Genomic DNA, 17,554 nt, shown 5'->3' on the forward strand with positions numbered 1-17,554 from the left:
GGGGACACACAGGGAAACAGCCACCAGCAGATGGCAATGGCTTCTCATCCCAGGAGGACGGAGCACAGCTCTCAAGCTCAGGCAGGGTTTGGTTTCTCCCGGCAGACACTCGGGCTCCCCGCACGGGGCACTCACTGGATCGCTGGTTTTTGATGAAGAAGAGCTTCAGCCGCTCCTTGAAGGTGTTTTCATTCACGTAGAACTCGACCTGCACCCTGTGGGGAAAGCGCCCCAGAGCAGCTCGTCAGCAAGGCAGGAGGTCGGACCTGGAGTCCCTCCCAGCAGCCCTGTCCCCCCCATCTTAGCTGGATGACCCCCCAGAGCAGCCCCCAGCAGACCCTGGGCTCAGCCCTGGACTCCCAGTTGCTCCCACTGTACCAAATCCCCAGCAGCACCAGTCGTGAGCACCAAGATGTGGCACACTGATGACTACCAAAGCAGTTGATGCGACCCACAGGGCCAGGTCTACTTTGGGTTAAGGGCTTTGCTTTCATCCATGTGCAACCAGCTGACATCAGACTGGCAAACTTCTCCTTTCCCGCACACTTTACAACATTAAAAGCCTCTCGGAAAAGCGGTGGCCTTGGAGTGGTCTCCCCCGGCAGTGTTTTATCTGCTCCAACCCCCTGTGGCTGCAGCAGGGCGGGAGCCAGTGAGGGTGACATCCCCGGTACACGCATGCCCCAGCTATGCCCAGGTAGACGCAACATTCAGCACTGAAGCTGTTAAAAAGCAAATTCGTTCTAAAATGAGAAAATTTCCCTTTGTTGCTAAGATACCACATTTGGCCATTCCAGAAAAACCCAGGCTCTGCCAACCAACTCAGAACGTCACTTGGCATTCGGAGCCGCTGGTGACTTGTGGCACGGGGACAAAGGCGCCATGGCAGAGAGCCACCTGCCGGGGCACTTCGCAGAAACCAGGTCAGGAGGAGACACAGGTGAAATTCAAAATGCCCCATCCACCCCTGTGACCACCACGGGCACTTCTTCATCTTCAGCTGCTCCAGTCTCCACCACTGACCCCCACCCGCAGCCCTCCTGACGGTCCTCACGTGTTGGGCTGATGTCCACAACCTCATGGACCGGGATAAGCCTCACCAAGGCTGGAGGTTCCTCCCCATGGGTGTCGCTGGGGTGTGGGATCAAGCACATCCAGATTAAGGGTGTGCAGGCAAAACTGGTCCCTGCTCAGCCCATCCGCCACCCGCCTCTCCTACGACTTTATAAATACCCGCAGCCCTTTGCAAACTCACTTATTCCCACCAGGCAGGGCTGGTTATAAATCACACGCCCCCCTGCGAAGTGCAGGCTAAAAGGGATTGTTTCGTGATGCCTCGGCTTTAGACTCTGGGCAAGACAGTTTGTTCATTAATTACAGCTGCTAATGGAGTTAAATGCAACGAATGAGCCGTTCCTCCTATTTCACTGCGTTCAACGAGTCTCTTAAGTAAGTGCTACTATTATTACTGGTTTTTTAACTGCTTGGAAGAGGTCATCAAGATGTCATTACTCAGGCATATTACCAAGCCAAGGCGCAGACCAAGGTGAGAAAATTCATAGTGACAGTCATTGAACACACCACCCCATTTTATTTCTCCCGTGCAACCCCCGTGCACACGTGGTGCCAGCCGAGTGTGCCGCCTGGCACACGCCACCGAATCATGATTTATTGGAAAGCGGCTGCTATTCGCTCTGACAAGAGAGGGAGAAACAAATATTTACTGAGCAGTCATGCCGAGCTGATCAGGCAGCAAATTGGGGAGGGGTTTTATGAGACCCTCAATGCTCGGGAGTCCCTCGTCCTGGTACCCACCGGCATCCGCTGGCATTTCCCAGCCAGCCCGACCACTTGTGAGGAAACCGCCCAGCATGTAAAAAGCATGGCACAGCCTTGAGAGCTCCTCGGGACTTCTCATGGACTCCCTTATCAGGTTGAAAAGTCAGATTTTTAATTTGCAAGGCTCTTATGTGCAGAAAGCAAATGCCTCAGGCACAACAGCTGGGATAAAGTTGTATACGAACTACCAAAATTTGCATCTCTTCTGTCATAAATCAGCTTAACCTCCGGCTTAACCCCCCCTGGAGCGACACAGTGGGGACCCACCGGCAGCTGCCTGGTCTAGTGGCTGGCAGCAACTGATTCAGGTCGGGGTGGCTGATCCGTTCCAAGAGCCCATCCTTCATCATCTCCCTAACGCTCTGTAATGGAGGTGACAATAACCAACAGCCTCTGTGGGGCAGTCACCAACCCTGTTAAGACATCTGGCACTTGTGCTGGTTGCCGTGCCAAGGGGAAGGATGCCCAGCGCTCAGCAAACCCATCAGCAGCGATGCGAGCGCGTCGCTCCTCACCAGGATGTCGAATGGCATCAAGTGAAGAAAATGCTAAAGCACGAACGCACCTGTGGCGGGAGCTGCGGAGTTTCACCAAGATCATCCTTCACCCCAAACGTGCCCAGCTGGCAGGGGAAGGAGCTGATCCTGCATTTTCCCTGGGGGCTCCAGCACTCGTGGGGAGCGGCAGCCCGAGGGGCAGGGAGGGCGGCCGGGGGGGCTTTGCACCGAACCCACTGCGCGTTCACCAGCCGCACTCGCTGGCAGGAGAAGGGAGCAGGGAGGCGGGTGGGCAACCACGGACCCTGCCGTGGGGACAGGAATGCTGGGGAGCGAGCAGGAGAATTTACGAGCGCTGGCTGAGGCAGCACGATGCCTCAGGAGCACGCAGCCGTAAACGCAGAGCTCCGTAAGCACAGCTTTAACACGCGTTAAAATTAATCATTTCCAAAGCCAGACTTGGCAAATGATTTATCTGTGTCAGGGCATAAATCAGCCGGCCACAACTGCGCACACAAGCTAATTGCTCCTTCTCCTTATTAAAAATGCCCAGGAAATGCTAGGAACTGGCCGTCAGCTCCGTCGTGAGCGCTGGGCACCCCATTCATCAGAGTCCCTGAGGATTAAGCGCATGAAGGAGAGGGAGACTTCAGGGAGCACGATTCCTCTCCCAGACATTTGCCTCCATACCAAAGAAACAAACAGCAATATAAATCTCTGTCGCCAGACAGATGGTTTGCTGATCTATAGCGTTGCAGCCCACCTCAAGCCCATGAATATAAATGCTGACAGATAAAAGAACTGAATTATTAGAAGACATCTAACTTTTTATGACAAAATAGCCCATGAATTAATCCGCCATAATGGCTGCAGGAAGAAGAAACAGTTGGAAATCAACTGCAGTGGATCCTGGGGGGAAAAGGGGGTGTTTGTCACTGCAAAGAGATGAAGAAATAAAAGCATGTAGAAAGAACAGGTTCCTGTGGAGACAACCTGCCCCTGCCGCTTCCTGGGCTGCGCCCCTGGAGCTGGATGGGACTCTGCAGCCCTGGCCCTGCCGATGCCCTGGCCGAGCCCCAGCAGTGCCGCGGGGTGACAGTCCCACAGGGCAGAGAAAGGCCTCAGCATGATGGGGACCAGGGCACTCCAGCAGGTCCAACAGGCCACTCCAGCACTGGTACCCCAGAGGCGACCCATGGCTGAACGAGCGACAGCTTTTACCAGGCAGCAGCAACCATCAGAAAGCAGTAAAGCTCCTACTCCATTTCCAGCCGAGGGAAGGAGATTATATCATCTAAAACGTACCCTTTAATTTTGTTGTCAGGAAGTTAACTTCAAATAAAAAAATCAAGCTAAACTCCAACTGCATTAACCGCCCCAAAAAACACACACCGACAGGCTCTGCCGTCACAGCGGCTCAGCCAAGCTGGTCCATTCAAACCAACCTCTCCCCGCTGCCATGGCTGGGCATCGCTCCCACCAGCCAAGCATCCCTCCTGCTGGCCAAGTATCCCTCCTGCCGGCCCAGTATTCCTCATATCGGCTGAGCATCCCTCCCGCCAGCCAGGCACCGATCCCACTAGCCAAGCATCCCTCCCACCAGCCGAGCATCCCTATCGCTGGCCAGGCATCCGTCCCACCAGCCGAGCATCCCTCCCGCTGGCCAAGCATCCCTCTCATCGGCTGAGCATCCCTCCCACCAGCCGGGCAGCGCGGTGTCAGCCCAGCCTGGGCAGCAGGCAGCAGCTCACTCTGCAGGAAGGGAGCAGGCAGCACACCGGGTCCCCCCGTTCCCCTCGTGTCACCCCGGCTGAACCTCCCCGGGCTGCGCAGATAATCATCACGGTACAAGTTTAGTTACAAGCCCTTTGCTTGGAAGTGTAATTACCGCCATTACGTACTTCATAATGCCTGAGCAATTTCATTTTCTTTGCTTGGTTATTTATTGCACTTTATTAATCTAAGATTAGAGACAATTTGTTCTAAGATGATAAACTCCCAAAAAAGACACAATAGTTTGTTCAGAAAAGTGCAGGACGCAAGAGCAGGATGAGCACAGCCCGGCTCGCCAGCACTAAAATAGACACTGAGGAGCACAGCCCCAGCTCCATACTTGTACCTTTCCCCAGAGAGCTGGGGATAAACACACTCCCCTTAAAAACAAGTAAACCATGAAAAATACCAACCCACGTGCAGCCCCACACCGGGGCAAACCCACATGGGTAGTGCAGGCAGGGAGGGGGGACGCAGATGTGTCCCCAGGCTCTGCAACCCCGGGAGACTTACATGGGCAGTCGGGCACAGGCAGCTCCCCTCCGGTCCCCGCAGCATGTGACAGCCACCCGGCGTGGCCTGAAAACTGAGACTGCCCCAAACTTGAGACGGCCACCCCCTGCACCAGGACGCTGCCCAAAGCCTCCCTGCTGCCCTCCAAAGAAGGGCTTAGGTGCCCAGGACACTTTTGCTGTATTTCATACAGGGACTTCTTGCCATGAGAAGTATATCTTCAAATAAATATGCCTTTTGAAAGACAAGAAAAAGATCTCAGCAGCTCTCTGCAGTTCCAGTCCTTGCTCTCACACTTTGGCTGGGTGGGAAAGGACGCTCTCATTCCAGCAAATTTCTCAGGAAACTTTCCCGATCATGCAGCAGGATGCAAACAAGACTCTTCAGAGATTTGGTGGGAAGAAAAAGAAACCACAACAAAAAACCAGAAATCTCTGCAATCTGATGGCTGCCAACACTCCCCTCTGCCAAGGCAGTGCAGTCTCATGTGAGACCCTGCTTCATCTCCCTGCTCCAGCTCTGCATCCTCCATGCAAAACCACACTGCCCAAATACGTAAGAAACGTGGCTGTGGCCAAGTCTGGAATTAAAGAACCATTCTGGTGGCCCAGGTGGGCTCTCTGGGGATGGGGTGTGGGTACCAGATGCAGCCCGGGGTGGAGGAAGGTGAGGAGCAGTGCTGGAAGGGCAGGTCTGCAATGTTTCCTCCCTCAGCACCCTGCAGGGTGAGGAGCAGCAGAGGACACCGTGCCAAGGGCAGGATGCTGCTAGAGGTCCCGTGGCTCTGGGCTGCCTCCTGTCCTGCGCTCGGCCACCAGCCCGGCACACAAAGCAGCCGGTCCCAGCAGGGCATCGGGGGAAGCTGAGCAGAGGCCAAAGTCCTTCCTAAATAAACCACCGGACCAGCCAGCTTGAGGCTCGGCTACCTGCTGATGGCAACCACACAGACTACCCAGACAGACACACCTCCCGCAGCTGCCAACCCTCCTGATTTCCTTGGGAGATGCTCATTCCTTTTTTCCACTGTTTTCTTGGTGGTAACAGCCGTTTGGGTACAGAAGCGACAGCGAGACGGATGACACCGAGTGAGCTTTGCGTGCTGAACACCACCTCTGTGATCCACGTGTTGGCCATCCTCCATCCCGAGCAGAGGACAGGGGGCAGCTACGGCCCTTCCCACCGGAGCTCTGGCTCGCCGTAGCGACGAGCCGCTCCCAGCGCAGCGTTTTGAGATGGAAACGGGGAATAGATGTATGGCTGTGTGCGTATAGAAAACCTGGGCGCCTGCCAAAGTGAGAAAACAGGGAACAGGCTGCCCCCACGCTCAATAAGCAGTAATTGAACAATTACTCAAAGGAGGAGGGTTGTGGGTTTCACCACAGCTGTACCAGCTCAGCGCCGGCAAGAGAACGGCTTCAAAACTGCACCGGAGCTGCACGGCTCCGGGTGGCATCTCCTGCCACAGCCCCACGGTCCCCTGCATCCTCTCCGGCAGCGTGGGGACCAGCACACAACAGGGGCTCTGCAAAATCTGCCGCCTGGTTTTGTTTCACTGCCCATGAGAGCCCTTGGGAGACCAGTGGGAGAGTCTGCACGGTCCAGAAAGGCCCAATATTGCAAGGAGGGGAAATCTGCCCGTTTTCTACGAATCACTCCTGTTCCCAGTCCCTTAGTAGGTGCAATACTGAAGCCATTGTCCCCTTGTTCTGCAGAGTCCCAGTTGATCCCCACGGATCGTGGCAGCGGCCAGGCCCAAGGCACTCAGCACGTCCTGCATCAGCCTCTCCCAGGCACCATCGCAGCCACCACGGCACCAAACCACGATCAGCAAGATTGAGTCCCACACCAACAGCCACACTGCACTGGGAACCGCGATGCTGTGGCACACATTGCCCCAGGGCTGGCTCAAAACCTTGTTTCTTCAAGACTTCATGCGTTTACCATGAGAACAAATCAGAAAAAAAAAAAAAAAAAGCATCTCCTGTTTTATTACGGAATGTGATTTTCGCCCAAGGAAAAGGAGCGATATTACCAACTACTCTGCAGCAAATTAAACACAGCTGGATGCAGGTAATGTCATCCTGGCTCCAGCAGTAACCTGCAATTTTACTTTTTGGGGATGAAAAGCAAGCTCCAAGCAGCCACTTCTGGAAAAACTCTACCCACGACCAAGGTTGGCTTCCCAGTCCAGCCCTCACTGCCTCTCCTCTTGCACCATGAGGTGAACGGTGCCCTGAACTCTTCCACACAAGCACTCCTGTGTCGGTGGGCCAAAGGCATGGCAGGAGGCACCGCACCGAGGGCACAACGTCTCCACCAAGCTGGGAGTGGGCCAGCCCTGACACATGCTGCAGGAAAAGCTTCAGGAATCTGTAGTGATAAAAAAGAAAACTGCTGCTGGACTTCTTTTTCCTGGTTTGGTTTTTTTTTTCATTAGGTAGGACACCGCAATGAAAATGGGATTTTTACACCGGGAGTTCATCAGTTCCTCCAAAGACAGCTCTAATCTCTCTCCAACTGTATTTAGCAGTTGCAGAGCTCGTTTTCAGGCACCAAAGCAAGCACTGGAGGGCGCAGGGAAGCACTCAGGGGTGGGAGTTGAAGATCTCCCCATGAGAGTGCCCGCAGTACCAAAGAGCAAGGGGCAGTGATGCGCAGCGGGACCGGCAGCGTGGCACTGACCCAGCAGCACCCCACGCTCCCAAAACCACGAGTTCAGCTCTGGGGTGAAGCGGGACACGCTGCTCCATCCCAGGGCTGCTCCGGTGCCTTATGAAGTTCAACAAGGACCGTGCTTTAGCCAAGAAAGGTTGGACCAGATGATCCTTGAGGTCCCTTCCACCCTGGGATTCTATGAGAAGGTGGCGAGAAGGTCTATGAGGTGGCGAGCACGGCCAAGAGGAGCCAGGGGAGAACCAAGGGGCTCCGTGCCATGTTCTCATGCAACCCTACTCACACGCTTGCAGCAAGCAGGACCTTGGCCCACAGCCTGCTCCCAAAGCTGGGTGCTGAGCCAGGCAGGATGGGGAGCCCCTGCCAGCAGTACTGTGCCTGATCCAGGCCTCTCCCCGTGGGGGCAGAGAGCTCTCATTCACACTGTCCAAGGAGACACATCCCCAGCCATGGACCCTGGGCAAGGACTCACTCATCCCCCAACTCATTTTCCCACTGCATCTCCCATCCAAGGCCTCGTCAGCCTCGCGGACGCACGGAGCAGCCCCAGCCTGCTCATGGCTGGGCAGTGGCACTGCTTGCTCTTAATAAAATAATAATAATAATAATAAGGATTAAAACCCAGAAAGAGAAGAACCAATGGAATAACACGCTGTGTTTTGTTTGGCTTATTTGTTTTGCAACATTGGAGATTGACACTCATGAGTCTGCTCCTGTAATTGCTTCTGCTGATGAATCTGGATTGTTTAATTAGGGTCTGCGCATGGAGCTCATCGTTAATGGGTAATCATCAATTTGCTGCCAAGGATATCACTTCTCCCCCAAGAAACTCATCTGCCTCTGAGTGCAGATAGTCCTCCCCATGGTGGGAACCATTACTCTTTCAGAAGAGTTTGCTAGTCCCATGCACAAGTCCTTGGTGCCAAGAGCAGTAAAGGACCAACCTCGTGCTTATCAGCTCCCTTAAAAGCAGAATAATCTATCACTAATTTAAAGTCTAGACTGACTACTGCTCTTGGCAGCTGGTACTGCCCCAAATACTTGGCTCACGAGACACCATGCACACATGCACTGCACAAACACCCCAGATTTCAAGGGGTTTTGCTCTCCAGAGAACGCAGTTGGCTTTTCCCCAGCGGCCGGGCGATGGTCCCCGGGGCCGGTGGTGCCACGGCCGCCCTCGCCCCCTCCCCGCAGGGAAATGCATGCGGTGCACTTACTGCGAGAAGGAGGAATCCACGCTGAAGTCCTCGGCGTGAGGCCTACAGAGCGAGAGCATCACAGGAGGTGAGGGAAACGTACAGCTGCCGGGCAGAAACAGGCACGACAGCCGGAGCTGTGCCACGGGGAACACCAGCACCGGAGGGACAAACAGCCACCAAAGTGCTTGGCTGAGGGTTGCACCACACCTGGGACGTGTCCCTGTTGAGGTCCCCAGAATGGGGATGCTGGGGATCCAGTGATGCTCTGGTAGCTTTCCCAGTGTACGGCCCCTTTAAGGGCTCAGATCCACAGATAAGGACATTTGTAATGCTTTTTTTTTTCCTTTTTTTTTTTTTTTTAATGAGTCTTGCAAACTGCATCGCTGCTCTGTCTCAGCTCAGTGTCACACTTTCTACAGAGAAATTAGATTTTGAAAGATGCTGGTTGGGGTGGTTTTAGGAACCTGACGCTGTGTTTCTCCTACACACAGCTTCACAGAGTTGATTTTACAGACACAGGTGATGACCAGAGAAGGGAAAACAAAATAAAATAAAAGAACAGAAAGGAACAGAAGGAACATGGGGGGTCATGGCAGGGGGAAAAAGAACACAAAGATGCCCGGGAGGGGTGGGAGGCGAAGCGATCGTGCTCGTGTACTGTACATCCTGCAGACAGACAGACAGACAACAGCACAGTGCTGTGAAACAAAGCAAAAAATTCCCTTTGCAAAACCAACACTTTCTTCAAGACATATCCATCCCTGTGGATGGCCACACGTCCCTGTCACCTGAGCCGGAGCCCTTCCCTGCCGCCCAGTGTTCAGCAGTGCCTATTTCCTGTACTTACTTAACATGAGTCTGGGCAATTGAGAAATAGAACCAAAGCAAAGGGGGCAGTTGAAGCCCATAAAGGTTTTTCTTTTATTTTCTTTTGTCCTTTATGAGTCCACAGGAGTTCAGCACGGTTCAAACTAAATAAAAGCAATAAATTCTCATTTCAATTAAAATGCGAGTCCAAAGGAAAGCTAATTCATCCCCCTGCTACAAGGCACACAGAGCAGTTTCCCTGCGACATGATTTAGTTTGCTACTACTCTTCTTTTATTCCCTGTGAGGAGGCTGTAGGGAGGAGCTCAGTGTCCCGGAGTCGAAATCCCTGCAGAGCACAGGCTGTGCTGACCTGAGCCACCATCCCGGGTGACACCGACAGTGGTGTCCCCACACATCAGACCCAAGAGACCCGCGGGAGATGCTCAACTGGGAGAGGATGCTCGGTTTGGAAGAGATGCTCAGTTTGGGAGAGATGCTGGGTTCCTTGAGGGGAGGGGGCTGGGGGAGCCAGCACAGGGGCTGAGGATGTGCTCTGTCTAGACTAGAGGCTCCCACGCAGCCCCGCTTCCCACCAAGCTGGGCGGTGAGCCCTCCCCGGGGAGCTGCTCAGGGGGTTGGGGGGCAGGAGGTGCTGGGGGCTGCCCTGGCTGAGCCTCTGCCACCACTCCTGGCCCCCACAGAGCCCAAGGGGACTCCCACAGGCAGCCCAGCACCCCCAGCCTGGGTTTGTGCCCCTGGGGCTGCACATCCAGCCTTGCCCACAAATAATCTGGTTGTGAAAAGAAAGCACTTCTGTGCCACCTTCCCCTCCTGCCCCGCTGATTTTTAACTTGCTGGTGTGACCATCAGGGAGCAGTAAGTTAGTTCACACCCAGCTGGTCCCTCGTGCCATCTCTCCCAGCGATCACAAGCCCCGGGATGGGTCTATCAGCCACACCGTCCCTCGGCGCAGCCCTGGCATTTATTAATGACAAACAACCCAGACTTTCTCCAGCTGCAAACCAGAGGCAAGCGCAGCCCCGGGAAGGAGCCCAGCCGGCTCAGCCTCCCTCCTGCCAAATTGGATTATCCCACATTAGCAGCAGGGGCTGTTCAAGCCCCTCCACTCGCGTTTGGTTTTGCACAGGAGTTTTTTTATGCCTCGCAGAGACATTTATGGGTAAGAAATAGCAAATTATTTGGTTTTCTCCTAATATACTGCCAGCTGGCAACTGGGAAAACTGTACAAATCGGGGCTTATTTTATCTGCAGCTCCTCAAGGCAGCAGAACGTTCCTGAAAACCGAACAGCAATGGCACAGTTAATGATACAGCTCGGTGGCGTCCGGCAGACCCTGAGGGTCTGGCGTCACCGTGGGTCCTGGAGCACTGGGATGAGCTGGCATGATTCCCAGGACACCTTCCCCCGACAGGCGAGCGACGGGCCCACGAGGTAAATAAACATCTTGCTCACGAGAAGGCACCATGAATAAAAGGGAGTCCAAAGTGACGGACAGACCACAAATCTCCCCAGCTGTGGCTTTGCCCACTCCGGGCTGTGGTTAAAGCACGTGCAATAAAATAGTAACAAAAAGGTGCTCTCAGCTTCCAAATGAACAAACTCCTTTATGCCAAACACAGGAGAAAGAAGCGACCCTGAGACGTCACACTGAGACCTCTCCTTCCCCCCAGGCACCTGAATTCTCATAGCTAGTCTAAATGCTGAGAAAATACAAAAAAATCTTTTAAGAAAACTAAAAATCACTCCAGTTCTCATTTGAAAAACCGTTGTTTTCCAGAGTCCGAAAACTTTTTAAAAGTTTCAGCTTGGAGAGTTTGGTTTATTATGGCAAGGCCACATTTTCTGCAGGGAGAAGGACGTACGGACAGACCCTTGGGATGCCCAGCACTGCCCCATGGCCAAGGTGGTCCCAGGTCTCTCTGCCAGGCACCAGTTTCTAACCTGGGTTTCGTGCTGGCTCCAGTCAGAGGGACCAGCCCCGCACCGGCCAGAGTGGAGCTGCTAACCCAGCACCAGGGGGGCTGCACAAGCATCCCCCTCTTGCTGCTCCTCACAAACTCCCCCCCAGCCACCACGGACTTGTCTGCAGTGTCATTTATCTGACAATTAATCCAGGTTAACTGCTAGAGGGGATTAGCAGAGTGGCAGGAACCTTTTTGTGCACAGTCTCTCTTGAAAGAAAAGAGTAGATTTACAATAGACAGAAGAAAGCCATTTAACCGAGTCAGAAAGGTTACACTGGCTTTTCATGCATTTTAGATAATCTACCTTAAATTCACCTTTTTATTTCATCCAGATCAGCCTCTCTGAGCATCCCCATGCAGACAAACCTTGACTCATCTCATTCCTACCATGGGAGGTAACGACGACACAGCCAGCGAGCCCGACCCTCGCTCCCCTGCAGAGTCCAGGGTTGGGGACAGAAGTGTCGTGTGGGGACAGGGAAAGCCCAGGCCCCTCACCCTGGCACTGCCAATCATTGAACCACGATGCCGAGCTCCTGGCTGGCATGAGCAGCATCTCCCAGAGAGAAGGGCAGAGCAGGGAAGGATGAGAGAAAGGAGAGGAGCAGAAGGGGAAGAAACTTTGCTGCTGCAGAGCCAGGTCTGCCATCACATTTCAAGCTGCAGCCCCTTACAAAATGGAAGGGTTTTATTAGAAGGTGAAGAGACAATGGCACGTTTATTACTAGAACAAAAGCCACTAATGAACCTTGCTTATGTACAAGAAAGAGCAATCACCTGCCCGCCCACGCTGTGCAGCAGCTCCTGGGCTGAGCAGTCACCTTTTCACTCCATCCTCCTCTTCCTCGGCTCCGCACACCCCCAGCCAAGGCAGCTCTCCTCCCTGGGGCTGGGCAGGGATGCGGGCAGCACCCCCGAGCCCTATTCCCCCAGGGATTTCAGCTGTGGAACCGATCCCCTTCACTCCAGAGGGGGAAAGGCAGCCAACCCTGAATCCCAGCTCTGCCGAGGCGCTGCAGGATCCGGGTGGCATTTAGCTCATCCATCTCATGCAGATAATTTAAGGCTAAATACTTTCCCCGCGTTTAAAGTGCTGGAAGGTGCTCAGATGGAAGAGAGAGCAGCAAAGCACGGCAGCAGCTCAGCTGAGCTCGCACAGAGACCTGCTCCCTCCCAGCAAACTCCCTGCCAGCTCCGCGCCTTTGCCGCTGCCTCCTGATTTTTCTGGGAGGTATTTCGGTAAATGAAGGGTATTAAAAATTCGCTTTTGGTCCTGCAGTTCCTATTACTTTCAAGTGAAAAAAAAAAAAAAGAAAAAAGAAAAAAGAAAAATTCTGCCTTGACTAAAAGCCCCTGGAAGTTACAAAGACACAAGTAATGACCTGCCAACACCACACTCAGCTGCAGGCTGCTTAATAACCACTTGCAAAGCTCAGAGGCGTCGAGACCGGGGGCTAAAGGGCACTAAATCTGATGGCTCTCTCCTACGGCTGAGCCGTAGGAGAGAGCCATCAGATTTAGTGCCCTTTAGCCCCCGGTCTCGAAATGCCTCCAAGACAGGGGCAAGATAGGGGGGGTTAAGATGAACCAAGCAATGTAACTGCTTGGGGAGGGCTTCCCAAAGCGATGTTCATCCTCTAAGACATGAGCTGCACCATGGTTCCTACCATATTGACAGTGAGAAACTCATCCCCAAAAATAGCCCGATGTGAGAAGGACAGATGGGAGGACACAAAAAAAGAAAGTAAAGAGGGGGGAGAAGGAACGAGCAAGAGGAAGGGGAAAGGGAGAGAGGAAGACGCACGCGTCCCGCTCACAAACACGTGCGAGAGGGGAGGGCGTGCTCAGCGATGGGGAAGGGCAGCCCAGCTCCCTGGCTTGGGGACAGAGCAGGGATGACCCCAGGGAAGGGAATCCGGCCCCCAGCACCTCCACAAGCCACCGACTGCTGCAGGCACTCGCTGGTGGCTGGAGAAGTGCCACACGAACCAGCCCTGCAACAACGCGTGCCATGCAGGCAGGCAGCGCCGCCGGCAGCTGCCTCCTCCCCACCGAGCGGCACCTCGAGGGGCTCCTCTTTAATCACGGAGGTAGTTATCTCTTGGCGTTCCTCTGCAAAACCCACATCGTGACTACAATCCGGGAAGTTTAGAAACAAACAAGGGGCAGTGCCAAAACCGCAGCCTTACCGGCTGCAGCCAAACAAGCCATTCCCCAGCCCGATGCCCGGCAGCTCCCGGTGCTGCCAGCAATCACCTTCTAGAACGCTTTGGCTCTCCCAGAGGGGTGAGCGCTGCCAAACCTGGGCACTGGGCTCTGCCCGCCTGGCAAAAAGGCCCTGCAGATGCCGAGGCTGCTCTAATGCACACCTCCCTGCCTTTCCTAATGAGCTAAACGATTCCCCGGGGTCCCGTCAAGCCTCGTGGCTTGCGGAGGAATGACTGGGCATGAGTTTGGAGGTGGTTGTGAGACCCCGCTGTGTCGCAGTCCCGCACGACCCCGATGGCCGGGCTGGCAGTTGGTGCCCGCTCAGAGGGATGGCCATGCCTGGCATCCCGCTCTCACCGCAAGCAGGAAAGCCTGCACCGGAGGAGGAGGAACGTGCTAATCCCCACGCCCCGATGGGACCTGATGGGAATGAGAGACCTAAAATAAACAGAGCAAAAGCCTGAGTGCCTGTTTTGAGTGTAGGCATCCTTAGGTTAGGCGCCTCGTCTGCATGTCAGCGCCTATATAGGGCACCAAGATTTTCAGCGGCGCTGGCATCTCACCAGCAGCCGTGGGAGGAGTGCTCAGCGCTTCCAAAATTCAGCCTGTTCCCCTCTGGCACCCGGCTGCAGTGCTGCCAGCTCGGGGGTTAGCACCCCGGGGGGGTCCAAATGCTTTTTGCCAGAGTATGCCTTGGGACAGGGATTTAAAGGATGGGGACCACAAATATGGGACCCGCCACTAAAACACACCTGAAACCTGCAGGAAGAAGCTCAGAGCTGAGCCCTGGCTGGGACACAGTGATATGGGTCTTGTCCCCATGCAGAGGAGCGGGTACAAAATGGGGAGGATGAGCAGAACTCGGGGGCTGCTCCAGCAGAACTCCGGGATGAACGCAAGAGATAGCCAGGCTCAAGCCCCCGCGCCGCAGCCCAGGATGAAATCTCTGGCTGTGTTTATGAACGGCTCTGTTTGGTGCGAAGGATGCCAGCTGTCAGCTCGCTGTGCCGGCAGCCGGGATCCGGGATCGTTTCCTGTTCATCGGGATCAAGCAGCGCGTTTGCATATTGCCCTTCTAGGGAAGTTCAGCAATCGAGCACCCTTTTTGCAGCAGTCCTACACTGAAAACATGCTCGGCATCACATAGCAATGCCCGCTGCTGTATGGGAAAGAAATGCCCAGGTTAAATGGCATGCAAGAAGTGCCACCTCTGCAAAGACATATGATGGTGCCTGGAAGAACAACCCCAGGGAACTACACCTGAAGCTGCGAGGAGGGGTGATGCCCAGCAGGCACCTTCCCATGGGGATACTGGGCATGGACCCGCAGGCAGGTTGGGTGGCTGGACCCCAGCTCCAAGAGCAGCAGATGGTTTGGTTACTGCTGGGGGAATGCTCGGAGATGCCACACTCCAATCTGGACAACCATGGCAGAGCAGCAGCACCCTGTCAGCAAAGAGCCATGTGGCACAGCAAGCCCTGACATGGGCTCAGAGATACCCACCACCAGGAATACATCCCCGCAAGGGCCTGCCCAGCCCAGCCAGAGGGAAAGCAGATCAAGGCCAAAGCAGCTTGTAAGCAAAACCCTCTGGAACCCCTGCATCTCTTTCAGGTCTTCTCTGCAAAGGCTCCCGCAGGGACACTGCCTGCAGCAGTGCTGGTTCCTGCCCACCCTGGGGACACACGGCAGCACGGCCTTCACAAAGTGGCACAGACTGTCTGGCTCAGAGAGAAGTGCACCAGGAAAGGTGGCTGCTAGGACAAAGAGGTTGCAATGGTTTCAATGGCCAGACTGGACCTTTCCACTGGTCTGCTTGTGTGTGAGTGTCAGGCAAAGACAACTCATTAGCGAGACCTGTTTGTCACTGCCTGGCTGCCCCTTGGGGAAACAAACATTGATTGGTCCGAAATTACGTTTTCAGACACATTTGGGTGACTTCCTCACTCTCCAAAGTGCTTTACCTCCAAGAAATGTTGCATTAAACTCGCCCTAGAAGAGTGTTGCTATTTCTCACCGAGTAGAATCCAGCCACCTTGTTGACTGTAACGTGGCTGCAGCAAAGTCCCATTTATTCCTGCCAAAAATATCTCGAACCGAGAGACGAGGCGAGGCTGCGGGAGGTGGAACTGTGCAGCCTGAAGGAGAGAAAGGGAGGGAAGAATCTAATTGCTGCCCTCGGCTACCTGAGGGATGAGGTGTAGTCAGCCTCCTCTCGGATGCACACAGTAAAATGACAAGAGGGAACATGAACACGATGCAGCAAGGGAAAAACTATTCCTCCTGAGAGTGATCAAGCCCTGAACCAGGTGCCCAGAGAAGCTGAGAAATCTCCAGCCTGGGAGATGTTCAAAACTCAGTAGGACTGGTCCTGAGCCAGCTGAGCCAACTGTAAAGCTAGTCCAGCTTTGAGAAGGGGTTGGACCAGAGCCCTCCAGAGGTTCTCTCCAACCTCAGCTCTTCTGCAATGCTAATGTTCTTCCCCAAACTTCAGCAGTTCCGATTTCAGCTCTCAGCAGCTCAACAAACTGGACTCTAAGAGGCGAGGGTGGAAACGTGGGTCAGGGAGGGGACACGCAGCACTGTCAGCCTCTGGGCAGAGCTTCAAAACCAGATACCTTACGGGTATGTTTGCCATCCCTTAAGAGTATCAGTTTGCCCCAGGACGGGTCGTGGTCAGAGCTTCCCCTACTTCCAGCAAAGCTGCACAAACAGGACATGATTATCTTGTAAAAATGTTTGCTTGTGTTTTTAAGCCCACATCTCTGGTATTACAGAGAAATCACCAGTCCATGTAATGGGATCCAAATACAGATATTTACACATCCTCATGCCTGCCAGCAGCTTCCTCCCAAACACAGAGACACTCGATGGAGAGCATAGCGCAGCATTTGACTGTTCTGTGATTTTGTTCCCTATCACACCTTCCTCTTTCAAATCCTCCCCCAACACAAGCCATACGGGACCAACCTGCCTCAGGAAAAGCCCAGCTCATAGGGGAAAAGCTCAACCTTTCACGGCTTGCTCCAGCCACATGATTGCTGAGGGCCAGGGGAGTTTCAGAGCCCAGGTGGCAGGTCTGGCAGCAGATCCTGCCCTCCCCGGAGTGGCCGGGAGGCTGCCCTGGTTGTATCCCCTTCTCAGAGCAGCCTCTGATGCACAGAAGTAGCTCCAAGCATTTTTAGTAGGAGCTATTCCATGTGAGCAGTCTGGGCCGGTCCCATCCCACCCACAGCTCCCCAGCCACAGAAAAGCATCCCAGTCCTGGATGCCCAGGGCCAGCGCTGAACTCCCCTTTTTGCCTCCAAGTGTGGAATAATACATGGTTGTGGAGTGATTTCTTGTCAGAGGAATTCAAATCCTTGCCTCCTGTTTTGACTGAGAATGCCTAAAAGCTTTGAGATGCTGCAATGACTAAGAGACAGAGTAAGGAGGTAAATAAAGTAGGTGAGAATAAACTTCACTGGCTTCAGTCGTCTAGAGAATTCATTTGCATCCCTGAGAACATCCTGTAACAGCATCTTCTTCCACCATCACCTGGTAATTTCACTCCCAACTCCCAGGGACAATTGTCACTGCTAACTTGATAACGCTGCTTGTGTCTGGCTTTGGAGGAGACGAAGCATCTCAAACACGCTATTCATCATTTCTGAAGCAATCTTCCTGCCTTTGTTGCTTGCATACGCAGTGAAAGAGAAATGCACAAATCTCAATCTTAATTGCCAACTCAATTGTTGGGAAGCAGCACACAGAGAAGAAGGAAAGCCCAGCAGGCGGAATTCAGACACTGCAAGAGGCAGCTTGCAGGGCTCTGCTCACTGCCAGAGGAGTGTAAAAGTGTTGCCATCAACTCCTCTACCTCTCAGCAGCATCAATTCCTTACAACAAGATGCAGCAAAACACTTGAAATTCCAGTGAAACCCAGGGAATTGGATTCTTTCATAAATCCCTGAGGTACCCTGGTGTTCTCTGCACACTTGGCCTTCTGGCAAGGCTCCACTAAAACGCTATAGCTATGTGATTTTTGGAACTGTTGCTCCCTGTACCCCCCAGAC

The 17,554-nt window shown here is 53.9% G+C and overlaps 1 protein-coding gene across 3 annotated transcripts in view; it reads right to left on the reverse strand.

The window, feature by feature from the left end:
- Nucleotides 1-17,554, reverse strand: part of KCNT1 (potassium sodium-activated channel subfamily T member 1) — an 87,460-nt gene that overhangs the window by 25,764 nt on the left and 44,142 nt on the right. For all 3 annotated transcript variants that reach the window (XM_074161067.1, XM_074161069.1, XM_074161068.1), the window contains one exon: nt 136-215. In XM_074161067.1, coding sequence (XP_074017168.1) covers nt 136-215 — 80 coding nt within the window. The remainder of the gene's footprint in view (nt 1-135; nt 216-17,554) is intronic.

The sequence above is a fragment of the Numenius arquata genome, chromosome 19 (assembly GCF_964106895.1).
Source record: "Numenius arquata chromosome 19, bNumArq3.hap1.1, whole genome shotgun sequence".
In the NCBI taxonomy this organism is placed as follows: domain Eukaryota; kingdom Metazoa; phylum Chordata; class Aves; order Charadriiformes; family Scolopacidae; genus Numenius; species Numenius arquata.